Source organism: Chiloscyllium punctatum, chromosome 1 (assembly GCF_047496795.1).
Source record: "Chiloscyllium punctatum isolate Juve2018m chromosome 1, sChiPun1.3, whole genome shotgun sequence".
Taxonomy (NCBI): Eukaryota; Metazoa; Chordata; class Chondrichthyes; order Orectolobiformes; family Hemiscylliidae; genus Chiloscyllium; species Chiloscyllium punctatum.
The window spans coordinates 75,432,187-75,459,136 of record NC_092739.1 but is presented as its reverse complement, the minus strand read 5'-3'; the positions used below and the strand labels follow the sequence as shown (position 1 = coordinate 75,459,136).

Below are 26,950 nucleotides of genomic sequence, written 5' to 3'. Positions count from 1 at the left end.
TCCAGAGAAAGTATATTCTTGTCAGGGTGAAAGGAAAGGCTGGTAGGTATAGGGAATGCTGGCTGACTAAAGAAATTGAGGGTTTGGTTAAGAAAAAGAAGGAATCATATGTCAGGTATAGACAGCATAGATCGAGTGAATCCTTAGAAGAGTATAAAGAAAGTAGGAGTATACTTAAGAGGGAAATCAGGAGGGCAAAACGGAGACACGAGATAGCTTTAGCAAATAGAATTAAGGAGAATCCAAAGGGGTTTTACAAATATATTAAGGACAAAAGGGTAACTAGGGAGAGAATAGGGCCCCTCAAAGATCAAGGCGGTCTTTGTGTGGAGCCACAGAAAATGGGGGAGATACTAAATGAATATTTTGCATCCATATTTACTGTGGAAAAGAATATGGAAGATATAGACTGTAGGGAAATAGGTGGTGACATCTTGCAAAATGTCCAGATTAAAGAGGAGGAAGTGCTGGATGTCTTGAAATGTTCAGGTGTACCCGAGAACACTGTGGGAAGCTAGGGAAGTGATTGCTGGGCCTCTTGCTGAGATATTTGTATCATCGATAGTCACAGGTGAGGTGCCGGAAGACTGGAGGTTGGCAAACGTAGTGCCACTGTTTAAGAAGGGTGGTGAGGACAAGACAGGGAACTATAGACCAGTGAGCCTGACCTCAGTGGTGGGCAAGTTGTTGGAGGGAATCCTGAGGGACAGGATGTACATGTATTTGGAAAGGCAAGGACTGATTCGGGATAGTTAACATGGCTTTGTGCGTGGGAAGTCCTGTCTCACCAACTTGATTGAGATTTTTGAAGAAGTAACAAAGAAGATTGATAAGGGCAGCACAGTAGATGTGATCTATATGGACTTCAGTAAGGCGTTCGTCAAGGTTCCCCATGGGAGACTGATTAGCAAGGTTAGATCTCATGGAATACAGGGAGAACTAGCCATTTGGATACAGAACTGGCTCAAAGGTAGAAGACAGAGGGAGGTGGTGGAGGGTTGTTTTTCAGACTGGAGGCCTGTGACCAGTGGAGTGCCAGAAGGATCTGTGCTGGGTCCTCTACTTTTTGTCATTTGCATAAATTATTTGGATGCGAGCATGAGAGGTACAGTTAGTAAGGTTGCAGATGACACCAAAATTGGAGGTGTAGTGGATAGCGAAGAGGGTTACCTCAGATTACAGCAGGATCTGGACCAGATGGGACAATGGGCTAACAAGTGTCAGATGGAGTTTAATTCAGATAAATGCGAGGTGCTGCATTTTGGGAAAGCAAATCTTAGCAGGACTTCAGGACTTATACACTTAATGGTAAGGTCCTAGGGAGTGTTGCTGAACAAAGAGACCTTGGAGTGCAGGTTCATAGCTCCTTGAAAGTGGAGTCGCAGGTAGATAGGATTTTGAAGAAGGAGTTTGGTATGCTTTCCTTTATTGGTCAGAGTATTGAGTACAGGAGTTGGGATCATGTTGCTGCTGTACAGGACATTGGTTCGGCCACTTTTGGAATATTGCGTGCAATTCTGATCTCCTTCCTATTAAAAAGATGTTGTGAACCTTGAAAGAGTTCAGAAAAGATTTACAAGGCTATTGCTAGAGTTGGAGGGTCTGAGCTACAGGGAGAGGCTGAACAGGCCGGGGCTGTTTTCCCTGGAGCGTCGGAGTCTGAGGGGTGACCTTATAGAGGTTTACATAATTATGAGGGGCATGGATAGGATAAATAGACGAAGTCTTTTCTCTGGGGTCAGGGAGTCCAGAACTTGAGGGCATAGGTTTATGGTGAGAGGGGAAAGATATAAAAGAGACCTAAGGGGCAACGTTTTCACGCAGAGGCTAGTACGTGTATGGAATGAGCTGCCAGAGGATGTGGTGGAGGATGGTACAATTGCAACATTTAAGAGGCATTTGGATGTGTATATGAATAGGAAGGGTTTGGAGGGATATGGGCCAGGTGCTGGCAGGTGGGACTAGATTGGATTGGGATATCTGGTCGGCATGGACGGGTTGAACCGAAGGGTCTGTTTCCATGCTGTACATCTCTATGACTCTTAAGTGCCTAACCAATGTCCTGTACAGCCAAAACATGACCTCTCACCTCCTATACGCAATGCTCTGACCAATAAAGGAAAGCATACCAAACACCGCCTTCACTGTCCTATCTACCTGCGACTCCATTTTCAAGGAGCTATGAACCTGCACTCCAAGGTCTCTTTGTTCAGCAACACTCACCAGGAGCTTTCCATTAAGTGTATAAGCCCTGACTTGATTTGCCTTTCTAAAATGCAGCATCTCACATTTCTCTAAATTAAGCTGCATCTGCCACTTTTTGGTCCATCTGACCAAGATTCCATTGTGCTGTGAGTAACCTTCGCTGTCCACCTCATCTCCAATTTTGGTGTCATCTGCAAACTTACTAACTATACCTCATATGTTCACATCCAAATCATTACATATAACTGATGAAAAGTAGTGGACCCAGCCCCAATCACCACTAGTCAGAGGACTCTTGTCTGAAAAGCAACTCTCCACCACCCTCTGTCTTCTGCCTTCGAGCTCGTTCTGTATCTAAATGACTAGTTTTCCCAGTAGTCCATGTGATCTAACATTGCTAACCAGTCTACCATGAGGAACCTTGGTGAATACCTTACTGAAGTTCACAGATCACATTTACCGCTCTACCCTTGTCAATCCTCTTCATTACTTCTTCAAAAAGCTCAAACCAAGTTAGTTAGATGTGATTTCCCATGCACAAAGCCATGTTGACTATCCCTAATCAGTCCTTTGTTATGGACTAGGCTAGCCCACTCAAAACATTCTTAAGCAGGCAGCTGAGACCAGAACTTTGCTACTTGTTTTGGTAAGTGTACAGTGAAAATTACCCGGATTGAGTTAGCAAGGTTGACTACCAGGTTTTAAAACAGACAAAAATTAAGGAATGAAACTTAAAGAACGGAATATAGAATACCCAACTCAGTCTATCCAAACTAGACTTAATTATGCTGTTCTGAAAATACATAACAGTCCCAAGAAACAAACCTATTAAACATAGAATAAAACTGAAACAAAGGCTTACAGGTCAAAGTTAGAAGGGCAGAAGGAGAGTGAGTCTAGCAGCCTGTCTCCACACAGCCCATTGCTGAACTGAACTGACTAACAACAAGAATTCAGCTTCCAGGACTGACCACTCCCCTTTCATTATACAGGTTACTTCTAAACATGAAGGCTGGGGTTTAAAGTCTCATCTGTTTACATATAAACAAAAAGGCCTCCCAATGCCCTATTCATCTCTATTACAACCCACCTGATTTAGAGCCCGAATTGTTTAAGGACCCCTCTGAAAAAAAATCAAGGTCACAACATCCTTGAGAAAAGGAACAGGTTTTAGAAAAAAGGACTAGCTTTGTGACACCTGCCTATCCACTTACATGTAAATCCTGTCCCTCAGGATTTCCTGTAACAACTTGCCCACCACCGATGTCAGGCTCCACAGTCTACAGTTCCTTTGCTTTTCCATACCGCCTTTCATAAATGGTGGCACCATGTTAGCCAATCTCCAGTCTTCAGGCACCTCACCTGCGACTATTGATGCTCTATATATCTCAACAATTACTTCCCTAGCCTCCCACAGAGTCCTAGGATACACCTGATCGGGTCGTGGGGATTATCCACCTTTATGCATTTGAAGACCATGCAACACTTCCTCCTCTGCAATATGGACATTTTTCAAGACATCACCATCTATTTCCCCACATTCTATATCTTCAATGTCCTCCTCCATAGTAAACACTGGTGCAGACTACTCATTTAGTATCTTCCCCCATCTCCTGTGGTTCCACACATAGTCTGCCTTGCTGATCTTTGAGGGTCCTATTCTCTCCCTAGATACCCTTTTGTTCTTTTGATTCTCCTTAACCTTAATTGCCAAAGCTATCTCATGTCCTCTTTTTGGTCTCTTGATTTCCCTCTTCAGTATACTCCTCCTGCATTTATACTCTTCTGAGGATTCACTCAATCTCTGCTGTCTATACCTGACCCATGCTTCTCATTTTTCTTAACCAAAACCTCAAGTTCTTTGAGGATATAACCAGCAGAGTCGATCAAAGGGGATCTTGTCCATTGGAAGGTTAAGGCCTACAGATCTTGAGAATGCTAACATTGGCAAGTTCCCCATTGACTTGCATACCATTGTAACTTGTTAAAAACTCATTCGGGGATGAGAGTCTTGTGGATTGGTAAACATTTATTTCCCTTCCCTCCTTGGCCTTGAGAAAGTGGTGGTGATACTTGAATACCATCAACTGCAAGTTCCTCTGTAAGCCATCACTATCCTGACTTAGAAAAATATTGCCATTCTTTCACTGCCACTGGCTCAAGATCTTGGAACTCCCCTCCTAACAGCATTTTGAGTCTTTCTATACTCATGGCACTGCAATGGTTCTCAAGTAAAGTCACAATAACCACCTCCAGGTTAATTAAGGATGACCAATAAATCTTGACCTTGTCAATCATGCCCACATCCCATGAACAAATAAAGAACTGGCCACACTTCTAACCGAACTGTTACGATACAGTTGCTGCCATCTACCAACCAATATGAAAACCCCTTTTGATATATGTTCATTTTCATGACCATTCCATTAACCAACATTCAAATGATGAAGGATTTGTTTTGTGCATTCACCAATTCTTAAATCAATTCTCCACTTCCTTCAGCTCTAATTGTAGTTCAAAGAATGGGTCGAAAAACCGAGTTAAACAGTAGATGTAAAACTTTACAACATCACAACAGTGACTATACTTCAGAATTAGTTCATCATCTCTCAAGTGCTTCAAGACCTCTAGTCATTGTGAAAATTGCTTTATAAATCAATTTCTTTCTTCCTTTCTTGATACAAAGGCAACATTCTATCCAGTTGACCACTTAGCCCTTCACAAGGACAACCTGCTCTGTAAGATCAACCCCTTTGTCCCAACTAGGATTATTTTCTGCCAAATGTATTATCTGTGCATTTTGGAATTGCTTAGATTGAATGTGATAATATTTCCCTGATGACTTTCCGTTATCCCCAATACTCTTCCATTTATCCATAATTCAGTTGCTTATATCTTGCACTAAATCCTACTCCATCTTCTGTCTTGGTTCTAAATGCTGGAATTTACTCCCTAAAACTCTGCTTTACCATTTTCATCCCCTCCTCTAAGACTCTTTCAAAACACTGAAGAATTTAATTAACACTCGGAATATGTTTTGTTGATATCAGTTTTGTTTCTCTGAAAGATTTTGTTACTTCTGTCATAAAGGTATTATGTAATTATATTAATCTTGCTAAACATATTCGTCTTGTTTCTTGTAAAACTTATGGCTTTTTATTTTAACAAGATTAGAAATGGCTACCAACCTAAGGAATTAGTATGGCTATTTCAATTTTTTATTCAAATTATTTTGATGTTATTAATATGAAAATCTTTTTTAAAAATACTGTTATTAATCAAAATGGTAAATGACCTCGTCAATTTAATGTGAGCACTTTTGATGTCACACTGCAAAGGAAGCTTACGGTTATGAAAATGAGATGCATCCTTTCCGGTCATGTGTGTCTCAGAGTATTGATCTCTCATATATTTTCCAAAAATGTGCATAATGTGTTTTAATCCTGAACCCCTTAGTTCAATATGTTTTGCAGACAGAAGTGACCTTCACTTTGTGCATTTGAAATAGAAAGGAATAAAATGCTGAGGGGTGGAAAAGGGGTGGAAAATATATCCTGTTACCTGTTCCTTGGAGATTTAAGGAGTACTTTTTTGTTGCGTAGTCTTAGTCTCAAACTCATTGAAATTAGACATAATGATTTGTATGGGGAATGCACATTTTTGCCAATTGCTTGGAACAGAATACCACTGCCAAGATTACCTGTACTTGTAAAATATATGATCTATACCTATGCTGATGTGTTAATTGCTTTACAGATTCCTCTTCATCCAGTGCCAGATGCTTCAGTCCATGAAGTTCTGAACTTAGCTTTTAAGCACTTTAAACACCGGGAAGGGTAAGTCGGCTCTTTGCCTTTTTCGTGCATTCCTTCATGAAGTGCTTTATGCATACATATAATTTTGTGGTTGCTTGCTGAAATGAAATCCTTTGCCTATGTTTTCTGAAACATGTCACCGAAACAAGTTTAGTTATTCTTTAATTGAGCTGTGGAATTCTGCAGTGAAGAATGTTCCCCAAGATATTGTGGCACAGCAGTAGTGCCTCTACCTCTGTGTCAGTAGGTCTAGGTTAAAGTCCACCTCAGAATGTGATGGACAAGGAGATTTGTAAATACACATCTAAGCATATTGCTTTAAAGAATGCTCCCTTGTTTGTTTAATGGCATTTACTGTTTCCTAGCCCTTCTAAGAAAGGGGCCAATTATAGAAGAAACAGGGAGCAGAATCACACTCAGCACCGCACGATATGGCAAGAAACTGGGAAAAGTGTATGAGATCAGCAGTAATGAACTTGTCAGTGTCAAGAGCAAAAGTTCAATTTTTCAATCAAGTGTTGAACAGTGTGATGTGAATCCTATTTTTATGCAGTATCATCCACGAACATTTCATTATCAGTTAATCTCACTTTTCTTAATGTCATGATGATAGAATTTGGGGTTAAGATCGCTAGGCTACCTTCAAATATTTTGACGAGGCCTGGTCTGGTCCATAACATCAGCAAGAGCAGTTTTCTCCTGCTGCAATTGTGATTCATTGATGAACCTTTCAGTGACCTATTTTCTTCAAAAGCAAAATTCTGTAGGTGTTGAGAATTTGAAATTAAAAAATATTGTTTAAAAACTCTGAGAAACTCTCAGAACTTTCAGTCCATTTTGTCTGTAATTACTCTGACCATTTTAACTTGGTCTCAATCTCTTGCTTTTTCCCTGTAAAATGCTGCTTATTCTTCCTACTTAATTACTCATCTGTGCAATAGCATCTGTGGTGAGAAAATGAAGTTAATGTTTCAGGTTGACCTGTCATTCCAATGTACTGATGCAAGGTCATTTGACCTGAAATGCTACCTCTGTTTGTCTTGCCAATTGGTTATACTGTATGTGTGCATCATTTTGCATGAAGAGTCTTTTGTGGCTAATGATGAAGTAAGACTTTCCTCTAGGTTATTAGCTTTTGATACTACTGTTGAAGCATTTGAAGGTTGTGAGGTTGCCAGATCATGATTAAAGGACTTGCTCTTATTATCAAGCAGTAATATTTCAAAAATACATTAAGGATCTATTCTGATATTGGTTAACCCAGTGCTATTTTACATCCGAAAACTATTGTACCTGTTCTATTGGGTATAACTGAGCTACACATTTGCACTTTGAAATCTGTGAAAATGAAACATCGTGCACGCTGTCCTCACTTCTACAGTCTGGACATAAGCACATAAGAATTAGGAGCAGGAGTAGGCTATCCGGCCCTTCGAGCCTGCTCCACCACTCAATAAGATCATGGCTAATCTTTTCGACGACTCAGCTCCACTCACCCACGTTTTCACCATCTCTCTTATTTTTCAAAAAAGTATCTACCTTTGCTCTGAAAGCGATTACTGAACTAGTGTTAACTACTTCCCTGGGCAAGGAATTCCACAGATTACCAACCCTCTGGGTGAAGAAGTTCCTTCTCAGTTCAGTTCTAAACCTGCTTCCTCTAATCTTGAGGCCATGCCCTCTAGTCCTAGTCTCACCTACCAGTGGAAACATCCTATCTATTTTCTATTTTATCGATTCCTTTCATAATTTTATATGTCTCTACAAGACCCTCTCCTCATTCTTCTGAAGTCCAATTAATATATTCCCAATCTACTCTGTCTCTCATAAGATAACCCCCTCAACTCCAGAAACAACCACGTGAACCTCCTCTGCACCCCCTCCAGTGCCAGTACATCATTTCTTAAATCTGCACACAGTATGACAGGTGTGGCCTCACCAGCATCTTGTACAGTTGTAACATTACCTCTCTGCTTTTAAATTCAACCCCTTTAGGAATGAAGGACAAAATTCCATTTGCCTTCCTAATTAGTTGTTGTACCTGCAGACCAACCTTCTGTGATTCATGCACAAGGACACCCAGGTCCCTCTGCAAATCAGCATGCTGCAACTTTTTACAGTTCAAGTAATAATCTATTTTGCTGTTACTTCTACCAAAATGTGTGACTTCACATTCGCTAACATTGTATTCCATCTGCCAGACCTTTGCCCACTTACTCAATGTATCTGTGGTCCTCTGCAAACTTTACTCTGCCACTCATCTTAGTGTTATCGGTAAATTTTGACACCGTGCTCATGGTCCCCAGCTCCAAATTAATTATATAAATTGCAAATAATTGTGGTCCCAACATTGATCCCTGAGGGACACTACAACCAGAATAGCACTCTATATCCCCATTCTTTGCTTCCTGCCAGTCAGCCAATCCACTATCAGCTTGGACAGCAGTGCTCATTTGGCACACTCTGCCAGCGAATCTTATTTTCTACATAGCTGCTGGTCACCTTGTTTGTGTTTTCTATTAAGCCAAATAAAAGACATTCAGACCTACAGAAACTATATTTAGCATGGGTGAGGTTTGTTCTCTGTCTGTTAGAGTGACTGAGTCTGGCCCTGGAATTGATGAATTCAAGACTCTGAAATCTCTCGACCAACTCATGCTAAAGGGTCAAAGAAGGTTGTTCTGCATAATGCAATACGGATATTTGCGCTTTGCAAACAACTAACCCACCCGAACCTTTTTGATTGCTAATAGGCCACCCAAATTACAATGACTTTCAGCTTGGATTCTACTGTATTTGTTAAATGCTGTGGCAATTGCAGACTTCAGAACGGAATGTAAGAGTAGGGAATTCTTACTGCAAATATACAAGGTGCTGGTGAAACCATATCTGGAGTACTGTGAGCAGTTTTGGTCCCCTTATTTAAGGAAAAATGTCATTTCATTGGCAGCAGTACATAGAAGGTTTGCTAAGATGATCCCTGGTATGGAATAGTTGTCTTATGAGCAAACACTAAATAGTTTGGGGCTCTGCTCACTAAAGTTTAGAAGAATGAGAAGTGATCTAATTGAAACATTTGGGATTCTGAAAAGGGCTTGAGACAATAAATGGTGTGAGGATGTTTCCTGTCATGGGAGGGTCTCGAACCAGAGGGCACAATCACAGCATAAAGGGAGGCAATTTAAGACTGACATGAGGAAGAATTTCTTCTCCCAGCATTGAGTATTTTGAACTCCTTCCCATAGAAAGCTATGGCGGCAGAATTTTTGTGTGTTTTTTAAGGCTGAGATAGATTTTTTTATCAGGAAAAGGACAGGAGAGTGGATGTGAGGAACCTTGGATCAGCCGTAATCCTATTGAATAGCAGACCAGGCTTGAGTAGGCGAGCGGCCTACTCCTGTTCCTATTTCTTAAAGTTTTTATGGTAACATTTCTGAAAGGAGTATAGGGTAGTGCAGTAAATCCAGGTCTGAATAGGCTGGGGTTATTTTCCCTGGTGCATTGGAGTATAAGAGGTGATTTTTATAGAAATTTATGAAATGATGGGGGCATGAATAGGGTTAAGAGCCAAGGGTTTTTCCTCAGTGTATGGGAGTCCAAAATTAAAGGGCATAGGTTTAAGGTGAGAAGAGAAAGATTTAAATGAGACCTAAGGGCATACAGAGAATGGTGCGTGTATGGAATGAGCTGCCAGAGGAAATGATAGAAACTGGTACAATAATGACTTTTAAAAGGCATCTAGCTGGTTACATGAATTGGGAGGACTTAGAGGGATATAGGCCGAACGCTGGCATATTGGGACTAGATTAACTTGGAATATGTGGTCGGCAGGAATGAGTTGGACTGAAGGGTCTGTTTCCGTGCTGTACAACTCTGACTCTGCACAGAATTTGGGACAATAAAAAGTGGCATTAGGCTGATTGATTGATTAAAATAGAACTTTGTTAAAATTAATTTATCGTGTTACCTGTAGCAAGATAGTGAAATGCTTTGTTTTGTGTGCTACACAGGGAAATCATACCAAAGTTCATCAGGGTAGCAGAACAGAGTGCAGAGTACAATGTTCCACCTGCAGAGAGAGAGAGAGATCAGAATTAACATTTGAGAGATCTGTTTTGATAACAGCAGAGAAGAAGCTGTTCTTGAATCTATTCATACATACATTCAAACTTATTGTATCTTTTGCCTGACGGGAGAGGGTGAAAGAGAACATAATGGGTGGGAAGGGTCTCTAATTATATTGGTTGTTTTCCTGAGGCAGCTGGAATCCTAGAGCAAGTCAGTGGATGGAAGGCTGGTTTGCATGATGGACTGGGGTTGTGTTCACGACTGTAATTTCTTGCAGTCTTTGGAAGGACAGTTGCCATGTCAAGCTATGATGCATCCAGGTAGCATGCTTTTTATGGTGCATCACTAAAAATTGCCAAGAGTCCTTGAGGACATGCTGAATATTCTTCGCCTCCTGAGGAATTAAGACATGTTGTTGTGACCTGCTTGACTGGGTTGATCTGAGCTGATTTTATGGATTTTGCCCGCTAAATGGCTCAGAGCAGAGTTCACTGTAACTCGGAATAGATTCTCCCTGTGGCAACAGACCAAGCAGGCGACCAGTAGCTCCCTAGCTCTGCTTTGTTTTTCTTATGTTACCAATTTGTCAGCAGGCAAGAGAGCGAGTGTACTAAATGATGCAGTTCTGTTGATAATTAGGGAAACTAAATTAAATTATCTCAAAGATTAAAAAAAGTTGGTGCTTGCAGGGGTGATTAAAAAGATGAAGAAAGCCAGAGACATAAAGTAATTTTCTCATCTGCATTTATTAATGTTAAGTTACAGGTATTCAGGCTTGTTGAGAGGTTCTATGTGGCCCTTAAGCCATTGTTAAAAATACAGACTGGACAACTTCACAGGGGCTGCATCTCAATCAGTGGCCATTTCTCTCCCGCATTTGCTGTTGGGAAGCTCACCAGCAGTGAATGTTGAAGGGGAATTAGTCTGTGATTGAGGTAGCAATGTGACATGAGTGGTGTAACTCAGCCTGAGTCCTGGAGCTGGACCAGTTCAGTTTCTGGCTAATGCTGTCCTGCAAGACATTGATAGTGGGGGATTTATCAGAGCAGTGGCCACTGCTGGGACCTCGGGCAATCTACCACATGGAGAATTGATACACTGGAGTAGGAAATCAAGAAAATGGAGTTCAATTTTTGTATGATGTTCAGCGTTTTTTCAGTCAATATGTTGCTGCTCCAACAAAGGAGCATTGCTTTACCGGTTTTTAGTTCAGCTATGGAGTAGATCACACCTGAAAAATTGGGAGACATTTGGAAAGCAATGACCACAACAAATTTCAGTTTAAGCTTGGTAAAGAAAAATACAAATCGAGGGTAAGTACTTTATTTGAAAGATGCACATAGAGCAAGTTGATAAGACCAGATTAGAAAGTTAAAAGTAGAGTTATAGCTCAGCAATGGAAAAGGTATAAATCAACTTTCTCACGAAGTAAAAAAGGGAATGTACTGAAAGCTGCAGTTCTGTTAATAATTAGTCTAATTTAAATTAGTCTATGTCAAAGTTGAAATTGAGAAAAGAATACTTTGCTTACAGGGGTGATTTAAAAAGCCAAGTAAAGCTGGGGCACAAAGTAATTTTCTCTGGGGCATATTTATTATTAATCTGCAGAACACCTTGTAGGTGATATCCATTGTTGCTACTGGATTTCAGTGATCTTATTGAATGGTGGAACTGACTGGCTCAGAGGTTCAAATGACAGATTCCTTGTAAATCCTATGTTCCTAATAGATTTAGAATGCAAATACTGGTGAGATAAAATAAGTGGTGAGGTTTTAACTTGCCAGATATGAGGCAAAGCAATTATGAATTTGAAAAATTACCAAATTTTTCAGGAAGCTGGGGAATGTTTTGATGTGTTAACAGCAGTAGACTTTAATTGCGCCGTGGAATTGTAATGAAAGGTCACAAATTCAACAAAATCAGAAAAGGAATTGAAGGGTGTGTTGGCAGAGACATTTTGCAAATTTATATTGGATGTTGTTCTTTATATCTATTGTACTAAAACTAATGTATTGTAGAAGCTTGGCTGTATTCCACAAGCAATGAAATGTACTTGTATGGAACATATTGCACCAAAATACATTCAACCTCATAATTTTGATAAGAGAAGAGAACCCAAAATAACTTCTTAAAAAGTCAGTCCTGCTAAGGTGATTCAAAGCTTGCAGTGCACCATTGAATGTAGAGATTGTAACATGGGCATTGAGATTTCAGATTTGTCCATCTGTTTAGTTTAAAAAAAAAGTAAAAGAAGAAAATTTATGAATATCATGCAAATTAGTTGTGTAACTGTGCTAAGCTCATGACTGTAACAGTGCTGTAACGTTTTGGAGAGTTTTCTTCAGTTCGCATGAAGGAAGTGTATTTATTGTTTAAAAACAAAAACAAGTGACTACTTTGTTTCAGAGTCATGATTTTCTGCCTTGCTTCATTTAACAAGGACTACTCATGAAATTTGGACTGGTGATATATTTTGCTCAGTTAAGTTTCTTCATAACACCAATAAAAATTGGATTATTGTTTTCTAACAAAATTTTGCTTTGCATTGGATAAGGTAATTGAATTGCATCATGTATAGCTTCAATTCTCACTTTGCTGAGTGCAGCACTGTTTTAAGTGACTCGTTCAATTCAAGTAGCATATTCTTATCCAATGCAAGTGCACTGTATTATTGTATTTTCAGTTCATTTTGTAAGATTCCGATCTGGATTAATTTTGGTGAGGTTTAAATTTGATATCTGATGCTTTTTTAAAAATAATTTTCTCTGATTTTTTTTTTGTCTCCCTTCTTTTTTTTTTGCAGGTATTCAGGACCCAACACTGGGAATATGCACATTATTGCAGATTTATATGCAGAGGTGATTGGTGTTCTTGCACAATCAAAGTAAGGAGATTAATTATTTTGTCAATATGTAATTTCTTTTGCACTTTTCCAAATATTAATCTCAAATTCTGTCCAGGACAACTCTCTTAGCAGAATCACAAAATTGTTGCAGGACAGAAAGAGGTTATTCAGCATAATAGAAGCACAGCACAGCTTGTTTCATGTCCCTTCATTTTCCTTGTCAGTCTGCAGGTTTTTTTCTATTCCATTCCTTTTCAAAACAACAAATTAACCTGCTTTCTGTACATTTTCAGATTCTAACAGTTGTTGTGCAAAAACATTTTTCCTCATGACATCTGTAGTTTTTTTCTGACCATTCATCCTAAATTGGTGCTGTACAGTCCTGACGTTTCCCCGAGTAAGAAAAGTTTTTTCCCCATCTGCATTCATGCTATAAAGAGTTTGGACAACTCTATCAAATCACCTCTCAACATTCTTTCTCCGAAGGAGAATATCCGAAGTTTCTCTGATCTGTCCATGTAACTGAAATTCCTTATCTCTAGAATCATTCTTGGGAATTTTTTCTGCGTCCTGTCTGATGCACTAGTGTGCTTCCTAAAGTGTGGGACCCAGAATTGGGCAAGGTGCTCCTGTTGAAGTTGAGATTGTGGTGTTGGAAAAGCACAGCAGGTCAGGCAGCATAAGCCCTGATGAAGGGCTTATGCCCGAAACGTCGATTCTCCTGCTCCTCGGATGCTCCTGCTGTGCTTTTCCAGTGCCCCACTCTCGACTCTGATCTCCTTATTTCCTGTAGTCCTCATTTTCTCCTACTCCTGTTGAAGTAGAGTCAGTATTTTATAAAGGTTCATTTTAATCTGTTTGCTTGTTTTTACATTCTATGCTGTGTAAAACCTCAGATCCTATATGCCTTACGAGCCACTTTTCCACAGTTTTAAATCAACGGTAGTAAAGGAGAAGGAATGTATTGGTGTCCTTTAACCCTTAGACACAGTTTGCAGTGTCGAAAGGGGTGATGAAGGAAACATAAGGTAGCGGATGAGTGCTGAATTAAACACTCATGTTGCTAGCTTCTTGCTTATTGTTGGAATTGTACCCTTCCAGGGAAGTTGATGTAGATGGTGGACAAGTTTTGAGGAGTGAGCAAGTGAGTTACTCACTACCCTTGTAGTAGTCAATAGTGGTTGTTTGATTTGTACAGTTACATTTCTTGTCAACAATAATCCCCAGGATGTTGTTGGTAACCCTAAGTTGGGAAGACTGTCTGTATTGTAATGGTAATGTAGTAACTGGAGTAATGATCCAGAGGCCCAAGTTAGTGTTCTGTTGACAACGTGCCAAATCGTATATTTGATTCAATAAAAATCGAGAATAGAGAACGTGGGCGGCATGGTGGCACAGTGGTTAGCACTGCTGCCTCACAGCGCCAGAGACCCGGGTTCAATTCCCGCTTCAGGCAACTGACTGTGTGGAGTTTGCACATTCTCCCCGTGTCTGCGTGGGTTTCCTCCGGGTGCTCCGGTTTCCTCCCACAGTCCAAAGATGTGCAGGTCAGGTGAATTGGCCATGCTAAATTGCCCGTAGTGTCAGGTAAGGGGTAGATGTAGGGGTATGGGTGGGTTGCGCTTCGGCGGGGCGGTGTGGACTTGTTGGGCCGAAGGGCCTGTTTCCACACTAAGTAATCTAATCTAATCTAATCTAAAAAAGCCAGATGCTTATTTACTTCATTTTTCTCTTTTAATATTTGAATGTGTTCTTCTCCTGCTGTATGCACATACTATCTCTGGGTTTTACCTGAGTTAGTTTATGGATTGCTGCTGACTTTTTTTTGTTTTTTATTCATCCGTGAAGTTATTACGGTGTGTTTGTGAAAACAAATGAAAGCAGAAGTGATTGAAAAACTTTTATTTGCAATATGACCGAAATAAATTGCAAGGTGGTTTTATTTGAGTCTTTTACATAGTTTGTTTTTTATACTGGAGTATCTTGTGTGAGAAATAATTAACTTCCACAGGGCAGACTTGTATATTTTCAATTCTAATGAGTTGCAAGCATAAATTCATTTATTTTTAGATTTCAGGCAGTAAGAAAGAAGTTTATGACTGAACTGAAGGAACTACGTCAGAAGGAGCAGAGCCCTCATGTTGTGCAAAGTATTATCAGTTTAATTATGGGAATGAAGTTCTTCAGGGTCAAAATGTATCCTGTGGAGGATTTTGAAGCTTCATTTCAGTTTATGCAGGTAATGTGGACATTTTTACTTTAGCAATTTGCATAAATTTTTAATTGACTTTGACTTTAAAATTTGTTATTTCTTCGTGCCTCAAGCTTCAAGAATATCTGCATGTTTCCAAGCTACGTATGTTTCAAAAGAAGAAAATGTAGTGAGGGTACACAACACGTTGCTGTAACATGGTGTATTGTACACAACCTTGGAGAATTAGAAAATAACTCTGGGTGATTCTTGCTATTCTGGAATATGTAGAGGCATAAAGTACATCAAGATGGACTTGCCCTTCTTTGGGGGCAAGAAAGTTGATAAATCATTGACCCTGAGTTAGGACTTGCATATATTACTGTATCCAACTGAAGAATATCACTACAGACCAAGAATAGTTCATTTGCCTTGCTTTGACCAGTAAACATTTTGTCTAATGCTAGAGAATCAAAACCTGTTAAAAATGAAAGGAGCTAAAGAAGAGCAGAATGTAGCCAGTACAGAAGCATGGAATCCGTACAGTGTGGAAGCAGGTCATTCAATCCATCGAGTCCACACTATTCCTACATTTCCAATGGCTAATCCATCCAGCCTGCAAATCCCTGGATTATGGGCACTTTAACATGGCCACTTTACTTAACCTAGGCAAAAGTGAGGACTGCAGATGCTGGAAACCAGAGTTTAGATCATAGTGGTGCTGGAAATGCACAGCAGGTCGGGCAGCATCCGCGGAGCAGGAAAATCGACGTTTCAGGCAAAAGCCCTTCATCAGGAATCCTGAAAGGGTAGTGAGTAACTCACTTCCTAACTCCTCAAGGGGGCATAGCTTTAAATTAAGGGGTGGTAGGTATAGGACAGATGTTAGGGGTAGGTTCTTTACTCAGCAAGTCGAGAGTTCATGGAATGCCCTGCCAGTAGCAGTGGTGGACTCTCCCTCTTTATGGACATTTAAGCGGGCATTGGATAAGCATATGGAGGATAGTGGGCTAGTGTAGGTTAGGTGGGCTTGGATCGGCGCAACATCGAGGGCCAAACGGCCTGTACTGTGCTGTATTCTTCTATGTTCTATGTTCTATGACTGAGAGGGGAAACTGGAGCACCCGGAAGAAACCCATGCAGGCACGGGGAGAATGTGTAAACTCCACACAGACAGTCGCCTGAGGGCGGAATCAAACCTGGGTCCTTGGCACTGTGAGGCAGCAGTGCTAACCACTGAGCCACCATGCTAGTATGCTGAAAGAAAATGTTGGGGAATAAAAATATGCCATTGAAGAGAACAAAATGAAGCAAAGATATAAAAAGGAAGAGAGGTTAATTTTGCAAAGTTTTTATATTGTAGAACAAATTTTAAAAACAACTTAAACATTATTTACTTAATTTAATGGTATATACTCACATGTGCCCAAAATAATGGGTCATCACCTCAGCCATTTCGAGTGGTCAGGTTAGATAAATTTAAAGAGTAATTAGGATAATTGAAACTGTAGATTGGTTTCAGCCACAGCTGGAGTACTTTACAGATTTAAACACCCCGTAATGACAGTCATGTTGTTACGAGTGTTTTTTTATCATTGAAAAGCTCGGATAAAATTTGAGAAATTAGTATTTTCCTTATTAAATTAGAATGTCACGATCTTCACTTCTTCCATTTAGGAGACATTGTAGGAATGCAGTAGAAGCACTTCAAGTCAGTTGGATTCAGTTCTGCACTGCTCTGGTGGCTGCACAGCTGATTTTGAAAGGCAGAGACCATCACAAGTGTCAAATGTAAAATTGTATCTTGCTAGTGGTGCAGGATGCTCTCTGCTGGCACTTGGTAGCAGGACTGGCGTCTGATCTGGAGCCACATGTCATGGTGATGGACACTTGCTCACAGTCCTTATCAACATTTGCATTAATCATCAGGTAGCATTTTCCCCTTGTCATGATTGATGCTGAGGCTTTCATGTCTCTTTACAGCAGCCTTGAATTGGAGGTGTGGATGCCTTACTGGTCTCAAAGTGCAGGCTTTCTGCCAATGTCACATGTCCATGTGTATATGGCCATATTGTGTCCTGTGCCTGTGCCCAGCAAACAAAGCAGCCTTTGCTTGATTAATTCTAGGATATTTATCCTCTTTTCTTTTGAAATAACTGCCATATTGGTGACATTGTTCCATGTGATGCCAAAGATTCATCACAGATGTTGCAGATGGAATTCATTGAGCCTCTGTTGTTGGTAGGTTTATGTTTTCCCATCTTTATTGCCTGAGCATGTGTTGGGGATGCTCAATTTGTAAGTAAACAACTGCTTCTATAGGTGATTTTTTGATGTCTCATGGCTGTTAGGTTAGCTTGCCAGAAGTAGTGACTGTCTAGTCAATATGTGTACTGTTCTTGAAGATCGGCATCTATGCCTTGTGTGATGATGGTGCTCCTTTAACAAGGTTATGTTGTCCTTGGTTTTGTTTTCAGAGCGGTTGTGAAGACGCAAGGGTTTAAGGCCAGTTTGATTATAGCTACCAGATACTGCCTCAGACAAAAAGCTTTCAAGTTTTAAAAACAACACTTGTTCAATGAAAGGAGAGCAGCCAGTTCTCCCCGCTCAGCTTTGCTCTTGTTTGTTTTGGTTTTAGCAAGCAGTCAGTTTGGAGGCTGCTGGTCCAAGAAGCAGCTACATGTAAGAAAGTGTTCCATGTTGAATCTCTTAGCGCTCTCCCTCTCTCTCTCTCTCTCTCTCTCTCTCTCTCTCTCTCTCTCTCTCTCTCTCTCTCTCTCTCTCTCTCTCTCTCTCTCTCTCTCTCTCATAAGACCCTGCTTGATTTTCCCTTTTTTGCCAATGGGCCTTAATAGGGATTGTTGCAGGAATTTGGAAGAGCATCATTAATTTGGGATAGTCTGTTGGGTTTCAGATTGGTTAAGTTATTCTGTATTCTGTTCTCTTTTGTTCTTGTCTCATTTGGTAATCTTGCAAATAAATTCTGTTTTGTTTAATATGAAGTGGTTGGGCCACTGCATCACTCCTGGAATATCCAGTCGACACCAGTTTAAAATAACTAGCAAAGTTAGGGTCCAGTCTACTTGAAATGTTTTGAGAGGGTCTGGTTTGCTCCGTAACACTTGACATTAGATCCAATTTACTGATTGCTTCCTGTGGTTTGTTGCTGAGTTTGATGGCTGACAGACATAATATTCTGACCCATAGCTACAGTTTTCTGGTGGGAGAGATTTACACATGACTCCCTATTTGCAGTTAGCTAGCCAGCTGCTGAACTTCAATGCATTGCATTTGACACATAACATCAAACTATGGCAAGGTTCCCCAGCCCACAAAAATCTTCAAACCAATCAAATAAGTAGGTGATATATTGGTGTGGATATTCAAATACTCCAAGATAGTTTTTAAAGCAGTGCAGAATGGATTTGAGATTCAGAATGCTGTGGAATTCAAGATGCAGCACACTTTGTGGGAATTGCCCTGGAAATGATAAGCAATTCCTCGGCATCTGGAATCCTCTGAATAAAGAAATCCTTAACATCAGAGAATTTGAAGGGTTTTGCTTCTGTCAAGTTAATAGCCAACCAGGAAAGTTAGACAATAAAAAAAAACTAGTCTAACTTCTGGCTGAATTCTCAACTTACCCAACACACCTACAATTACACCTCCCCTAACCTTTTGCACCATCAGACTCCCATTTCCAACCTAAAGCAATTCTACCCCAGGTCCCCTGAAATTAATGTAGATTTCAACACAGACAGCCCAGAGATCATGAATTGCATAATTGTTATTCCATTGAATCAGATCATTACGACCTTACAGGAAAATTAAGGTTAAACAAGGAAGAATATGGTATTAAGTTTATGTTTTACACTTGGTTGAGAAAATTCTGTCAGTCTAATCCTACTGTCCCTGAGGCCTCTTTATACCAGAGATAGCCATCCCTCTCTAGTGAGGGACATTCAATTGCTCAAGCACCATTACTCACCATCATTACCTAATATTGGAGATCCTGTTGCACTGTTCCCTGCTTTAGATTTGCCATCCCAGCAAAGACACATTACACACTTAATTGCATGCAAACACCTTGCCTACCTCTTATCCTAATTCCTTAATAGAATGCTCCACATAACCTCTCAGATTACAGATTTACCCCTTCCTAGCAGCTGTCAAAGTGCTGGCTGTGCTGGTGTAAATTTAAATCTCGGAACATAGCACACTGCTGCAAAAGGGGTTGTATGGCTTGATTCTGACCATCCTATGCTAAGGGAGAACTATGTTGCTTTTAGGTAGTTTCCTCATTTCTGAAGGACTCAGGATCTGATTTCCTGGCTAGAAGTGTGAAGCTCCATGATTTAAAAAAAAATTGTTAACCAAGCGCCAATCTGACTAGGATTGCCACTCTTTGTGACTTCTTGAAACAGTGGTCCAGATATTAAGTCATGCAGTAAAACGAAACTGCCCATATTAAATATGAAAAAACAGAGAAGACGAATTAACCTAATTATATTTGAGTGGAATTTAGGGCATGGAATTCTCCTTCACTTGGCATTGTGGAAGCAGATTGCAAAGTATGTTTCAAACAAAAGTCCATAGTTGCTGACAAAAAGAGAAATGCTTAAGGATTCGGGTGTGGGTTTTTCTTTACAAAGTAGGATTGGGCAATGTCATTCATGGGAAAAAAAAGTGTGAAATAAACTCAGATGAAAGGCTTATTTTCTGTGCTGTAACATACCAAGCATTCAAGATAATGATGTTGCACCCTGTCATTTTTCTGTGCTCATGATAAAGAGCCACACAATTTGGCTAACATAATCCAGGTTGGAAAAATAACTTGCTTTCTAGTTACTCTGGCAATGCATATTGAAATTGTGCTGAGATTTGCTACCTGGTGACATTTTGAAATTCTGTAACTTTATTTCTGTTCACTATTTCACAGCCTTCCAAGCTTGGATTTCTTGTCCATCTAAAACCAATACATTTGTACATTGTACTGTTAAGCTATATAAAGTTTCATGACCACATTACACATGGCACAGTAATGCATTTTACTCTAGTATGGTTCTTGATTGATTTCTTGGCATTCATTCATGGAATGAATTTGTTCATCAATCATTAGGTGCACATCCCTACCTTCATCACACCTCCAAGATAGTAGTGAGCTAGCTTCTTAGTAAACCAACAGTAGCAAGGCAGATTCAGGGTTTTGTCCCAGCAACTGTGGTTATTACAGTATAGTTCCAAGTCAGCATGGAGTGGCTTGGAGGGGAACTTGCAGGTGGTGTTTGTAAGTATCTGCTGCCCTTGACCTGCGAGGTGGTAGAGATCACAGGTTTAGAAAGTGTTTGTAAAGGAGTCTTGGTGAATTACTGCAAATTGTAGATGGTACATGCTGGTACCACTTGGTCACAGATGAAGGGATTGACTGAAGGTGGTGAATGAGATACAAATCGAGTGGGCTTCTTTGTCCTGGATGGTGTCAAGTTTTTTGAGTATTTTTGGAATTATACCCATCCAGCTGCACCTATTTAGTGTATTCCACCAAACCCTTGATAGTGGGCAGGCTTTGGGAGTCAGGAAATTAGTATGCAGTATTCCCACTCTCTAACTTGTTCTTGTGGTCCTATATTTAAAGGGCAAGTCCTGTTCACTTGCTTTCAATGGCAGTTCTGGGATGTTGATAAAGGGTTGATGGTTTACTCCCTTATTGAAGATTGCCATTGTCTGGCACTTATGTGCCACAAATGTTACTTACCATTTGTCATCCCAATCCTAGGTCTTGCTGCATTTGGACATAGACTGCTTCAGTATCTGAGGAGTCTTGAGTGGTGCTGAATGTTGTGCAATCATCAGTTATCTTCCTTACTTCTGACCTTGTGATTGTGGGCAGATCATTGATTAAGTACCTACCCCTGAGAAACTTCTGTGTCAATGTCCCCTGGATTAGATGATTGACCACCACCAGCCACAGCCATATTCCTTTGTGTTAAGCATAACTAATCAGTGGAGATTACTTTTTACTTGAGTTCTGCTCAAGCTCTGTGGCATGCTATTCTTGTCAAATGTGGCCTTGATGTCAAGGGCAGACTCTTCACCTCTGGAGTTTAGCTGTTTTGTCCATGTTTTGACCAAGCCTGTAATGAGGCCAGGAGCTGAATGGCTCTGGCAGAATCAAACTGAGTAGTAGTGAGCTGGTTATTATTGTGTAAATGCTGCTGTATTATCACTGATGACATTCATGATGATCATTTTATGATCATTAGTGTTCTAATGGAGAATTAATTGAATTTAAATTTTCCTCTCTTTGTTGGCAAAACATAAATGGGCAATAGAGCACATTGGATGGTAGATCCCTACTTTGTAACAATGTAACAATGCTGAAGCAGTTTGGCTTGGTAATTGTGTTCAGTGCCTTCAGCCAGTTCATGATACCATGTGCAGTGAAATGAACTGGCTGAGTACTGGCATCTGTGATGTCGAGGACCTCTGGGCTACTGAGATGGGACATTACATGGGGCTTCTGGTTCAAAGCTCTTTTGAAAGTTAGACTTGTTATAATTTTTGATTTTTATCGGGGGATTCAGAAATATTTAACTGGATTTTATTTTTTCTAGGAATGTGCACAATATTTCCATGAAGTGAAAGATAAAGATATAAAACATGCACTTGCTGGACTCTTTGTGGAAATTCTGATTCCTGTGGCTGCTGTAAGTATTTTCTGTTCTGCTGGAGAAACGCATGAACAAATATAATTGTTCTGCACAGTTTTTCTAAAAGTTAATCTTTGGCTACAAAAGATTAACTGTTTTGACTTGTAGGAAAGAGCTTTGGTAATTTTTGAGGCAAAAGTGTGAAAATAGTGACATGGAATTAATATATAAATTATTAACTTCAAACTCTGTTTAACCAGTTGTAGTTTCCTGGTTCACGTACTCTCAACCTCAATATAACTAACTACTGCTAACTCCATTTTCAATTGTATCAGACATAATTTGTTGCTGTAGTTGTTGCAATTGCCAATTTACAAAATAATATGATTATGTAATAATTTAATCGATAGTATTCAAATCCTTTAAAGAGTGTCATTCTACTGTCAGAGTGATAATTGAATAATAAATAAATAATGAGATGCCAACTTGTCTGCAGTGTAATTAAAGAACTTGTTCATTGTAACTGGATATAAAGAATGGGCATGATTAGAAACCAAGCACACAAGTAAATTTTGGAAAATATTTTTGAGGGAGAGAGCTGACATTAGCAGACTGTAAGAAATCTGTCATTCTGCAAAGTTCAAAAGCAGAGTTAAAAACCCATGATAAAATTACTGCAGCTTATCAGTAAAGAATTGGTGGCATTTTGTTTAAAAATAACATAAATTTTCACTTATGAAGTGAAATGCACTTAAACTGGATAGGGGATAATCATTCAGTGCAGTAACTGTACATTCTCTGAATATTACTATTTTGTTATCGTCAGAAAATTACAGATCTTAAAATTTTACTTTTTATAAAAGTTGATTTAAAGAACTATTTTTATTTGTAAAGCGTTGGCTTTCACAATTAAATGTAGTGTGACATCTTTATTAGCAAGTAAATACAAAGTTTGGGTTACTTCCTGTTGCTCAATCTGAACTCTCAACCGAGGACTGACTTGCCAATTATGTTGTCACCACCTCTACTTTGGGCTTCCATTACAGCCAGTTGTCTCTATATCCAGGGATTGATGCAGCATGAAAAGCTTAAATAGATTCTTGCCTCCACAACAAGTACTATGAAGTTTCAAATAGAATGCGCAGCAGCACCTTTTATGAGAAACTAGGGATCACCATTCAACTTAGCTTTCCGAAAGTTGACTACATCCTGAGAACTACACTTGTGAAAAACTGCAGTTGCAAGCAGAATACAAAATATCTTGACTTATTTTAATCCCACAACTTTCTATATTCTGAGTGTGTGCAGATGTGGTATGAACAAACTGGTAGATATGAAAAACAGCAGTGATGGGATGAATCTGCTTAAAGTGCTGATAACTGCATCCCAATAAAGAATAAAAAGGAAAGAATAGCCTTTGTTTTCATTGAATCTTGTATTTGGAGACTGCACTAATTGTACCAAACTTGGTTTTTCAGGCTGTTAAAAATGAAGTGAATGTGCCATGTCTAAAGAATTTTGTAGAGATGCTCTATCAGACCACCTTTGACCTTTCATCAAGAAAGAAACATTCATTGGTAAGTGTTGTAAAATAGTTAGGTTTGTGATCAATATGCATCTTGCATTTTTGCATTGTTCCATTACTTTTACCCTCCTTATTTCAAAGTATATCTTGTAATTTTATTTTATGAACAAAATGTAGCAGCTCGAATAGAAGGTACCTCAGCACAGGCTAAATCTGAACCTCTGACTAGGTGGAACTGCCAGATGGCTAAATTTGATGAACATTAAATAATATTACTTGGGCCTTAGTTTATTTCATTTTAAAATGCGAACTATTTGCTCTGATTTAAAGATTTAAGAGATCTAAGGGACAACATTTTCATGCAGTTGGTGGTATATGTATGGAATGAGCTGCCAGCTTCCACCACTCAGCAGTTACAGCATTTAAAAGACACCTGGATAGGTACATGAATAGGAAGGGTTTAGTGGGGTATCGGTGAAATGCTGGCAAATGGCACTAGATTAATTTAGGATATCTGGTCAGCATGGATGAGTTGGACCAAAGGGTCTGTTTCTGTGCTGTTCAACTCTAACTCTAAGTCTCTTAAGAGGTAGAAGTTTGAGAGCAACCAAATAAAATTATATTCAGGAAGGCAGAGGTACTCATGAGGCTGTGGCTAACAAGCATCTAGGTCCAGATGAACTTCATGTTAAGGTTTTAAAAGGAGTAGCCAGTGAGATAGTTGATGTTGTTTTAATTCCCAAAACTCTTTACATTCAGGGGAAGATTCCTTTAGATTGGAAACTAATGTCTTATACAATCATTCAGAAGGGAGGGAGGCAGAAAGCAGGGTACCGTGCGCTTAGCTTAACATCTGATTTAAGGAAAATGTTTGAATCAATTATAAGGGATGTTATAACAGAGCAATTGGATAAGTTCAAGGTAATGAGACAGAGCCAACATGGTTTTGTCAAAGCGAGATCATACCTAATTAATTTATTGGAGTGGAAGGGTTTGGAGGGATATGGGCCGGGTGCTGGCAGGTGGGATTAGATTGGGTTGGGATATCTGGTCGGCATGGACGGGTTGGACCGAAGGGTCTGCTTCCATGCTGTACATCTCTATGACTCTAAATGAGTATGCTGTAGATAAAGGGAAGCCATGGATGTGTTTAATTTTCCAAGAGGCATTTGATAAGGTACAACATTAAAGATTATTGTGAAAAAAAACTCATAATTGCAAGGGTAACATATTGATATGTGTAGAAGATTGACTGGCTGACTAAAGGGAAAAAGAGATTTGGAATGAGTGGATTCTTTTCAGCTGGCACTATGTCATGAATGGTGTGCCACAGGTGACAGAGCTTCAGTTTTTTGCAATGTTTATAAATAATTTAGATGGAGGAATTTAAGGCGAGTTAGTTAAATTTGTTGATGACACAAAAATAGGTAGCAAAGTGAGTTGTGAGGAGGACATAAGGAACCTGTGAAGGGATATTGATAGGTTAAGTGAATGGGCAAAGATCTGGAGTACAATGTGAAACAGTGTGAGATTGTCCATTTTGGCAGCAAGAATTAAAAAAAAGGCACACTATCTAAATGATGAAAGTCTGTAGAGCTCTGAGGCGGAGACAGAGAGAGATCTGGGTATCTTAGTGCATGAATCGCAGAAGATCAATATGAATGTGCAGCAAGGAATCAGGAAAGCCAATGGAACATTAAAGTTTATTGTGAGGGGAATTAAATGGAAGAATAGGGAAGTTATACTTTAATTATATAGGGTATTGGTGAGACCACATCTGAAGTTCTGTGTACAGTACTGGTCATTGTACTTACAGAAGGAGGTAAATGTATTGGAAGCAGTTAAGAGAAGGTTTAATAGACCAATACCTGGAAGAATGGATTGCTTTATGAAGAAAAGCTAGAGAGGTGAGGCCTGTATCTCTGGAGTTTAGAAGAGTCAGATGACTTAATTGAAATGTATAAGATTCTGACTAGACTTGACTGGGTGGATATTGGAAGAATGTTTTCTCTTGGGGGAGAATTTCAGACTAGGAGTTATGGTTTAAAAGTAAGGGTACGCCAGATGGATTTTTTTGTTTTGAAGGTTGTCTTTTGAATTCCCTTCCTCAAAAGGCACTGGGTGCAGAATCTTTACATAATTTTTATGGCATAGGTGAACAGATTCTTGATTTCCAAGGGGATGAAAGATTATTAGGGAAAGTAGAAATATAGAGTTAAGATTAAGATCAGATCAGCAATGATCTTGTTGAAAGGCAGAGCAGGCTTGAATGGCTGAGTAGCCTACTCTTGTTCCTTGCTCATATCTTGTTTCTACTGGAATTGAGAAGAGGAGGAGTGATTTGATAGAAAGTGTATAAGATCCTGACAAGGTGGATATGGAACATTGCTGATGAAGAGCTAATGTCCAAAACGTCGCTTTTCTTCCTCAGATGCTGCCTGACCTGCTTTGCTTTTCCAACGCCACACTTTTCGAAGGTGGATACGGAAGGAATGTTTCCTCTTATAGAGTCATAGAGATGTACAGCACAGAAACAACTCATCCATGCCAACCAGATATCCTATCCTAATCTCATCCCATTTGCCAGCGCTTGGCCCATATCCCTCTAAACACTTCCTATTCATATACCCATCCAGATGTCTTTTTAATATTGTAATTGTACTAGCCTCCACCCCATCCTCCGGCAGCTCATTGCATCCACACGCCATCCTCTGAGATCAAGCTGCCCATTAGGTCCCTTTTATATCTTTCCCCTTTCACCCTAAACCTATGCCCTCTAATTCTGGACTCCCCTATCCCTCATGATTATATAAACTTCTATAAGGTCACCTCTCAGCCTCCGAAAATCCAGGGAAAACAGCCCCGGCTTATTCAGCCTCTCCCTTTAGCTCAAATCCTTCAACCCTAGCAACGTCCTTGTAAATCTTTTCTGAACCCTTTCAAATTTCACAACATTGTTCCAGTAGGAAGGAGACCAGAATTGAATTGTACGCAGTATTCCAAAAGTAGCCTAACTAACATCCTGTACAACCTGAGGGCCTGTCCAGAACAAAAGGGCACTGTTGTGAAATTAGGGGTCACCCTCTGAGGTCAGAAATGAAGGAAGTTCCCCCCCCCCCCCCGCCCCAGTATTGTGTGACTATGGAACTCCCTGCCCCAGTGCAGTGAAATTGCTGTTTTAATACTTTTAAGACAGTGGTAGATTGATTCATTAGGCAAGAGAATCAAAGGTTATTGTGGGTAGATGGGAATGTGCAATTCTAGACATGAACAGATCAGCGAATAGCAGTGGAGAGATTGAAGAACTGATAGGCTGGCACATTTTGGAAAAATTTAGATGTAAAAGCATTGTTGTTATGTGTGACTTCAACTTTCCCAATATCGACTGGAACCTCCTTCATGCAGATGGTTTGGATGGAGCCGTTTTTGTCAGGTGTGTTCAGGAGGGTTTCCTTACTCAGTATGTAGACAGGCCGACGAGGGGTGAGGCCATTTTGGATTTAGTACTCTGCAATGAGCCAGGACAGGTGTCAGATTTCGCAGTGGGTGAACACTTTGGTGACAGTGACCACAACTGCCTCACATTTACCGTAGCCTTGGAGACAGAAAGGAGCAGTTACCAAGGGAAGATATTTAATTGGGAAAAGGAAG

General features: G+C 39.8%; 1 protein-coding gene across 13 annotated transcripts in view; it reads left to right on the top strand.

Moving 5' to 3' along the window:
- fryl (furry homolog, like) overlaps positions 1 to 26,950 on the top strand; it is a 467,472-nt gene that overhangs the window by 191,493 nt on the left and 249,029 nt on the right. For all 13 annotated transcript variants that reach the window (XM_072569022.1, XM_072569030.1, XM_072569038.1 and 10 more), the window contains 5 exons: positions 5,962 to 6,041; positions 12,892 to 12,972; positions 15,004 to 15,172; positions 21,739 to 21,831; positions 23,253 to 23,351. In XM_072569022.1, coding sequence (XP_072425123.1) covers positions 5,962 to 6,041; positions 12,892 to 12,972; positions 15,004 to 15,172; positions 21,739 to 21,831; positions 23,253 to 23,351 — 522 coding nt within the window. The remainder of the gene's footprint in view (positions 1 to 5,961; positions 6,042 to 12,891; positions 12,973 to 15,003; positions 15,173 to 21,738; positions 21,832 to 23,252; positions 23,352 to 26,950) is intronic.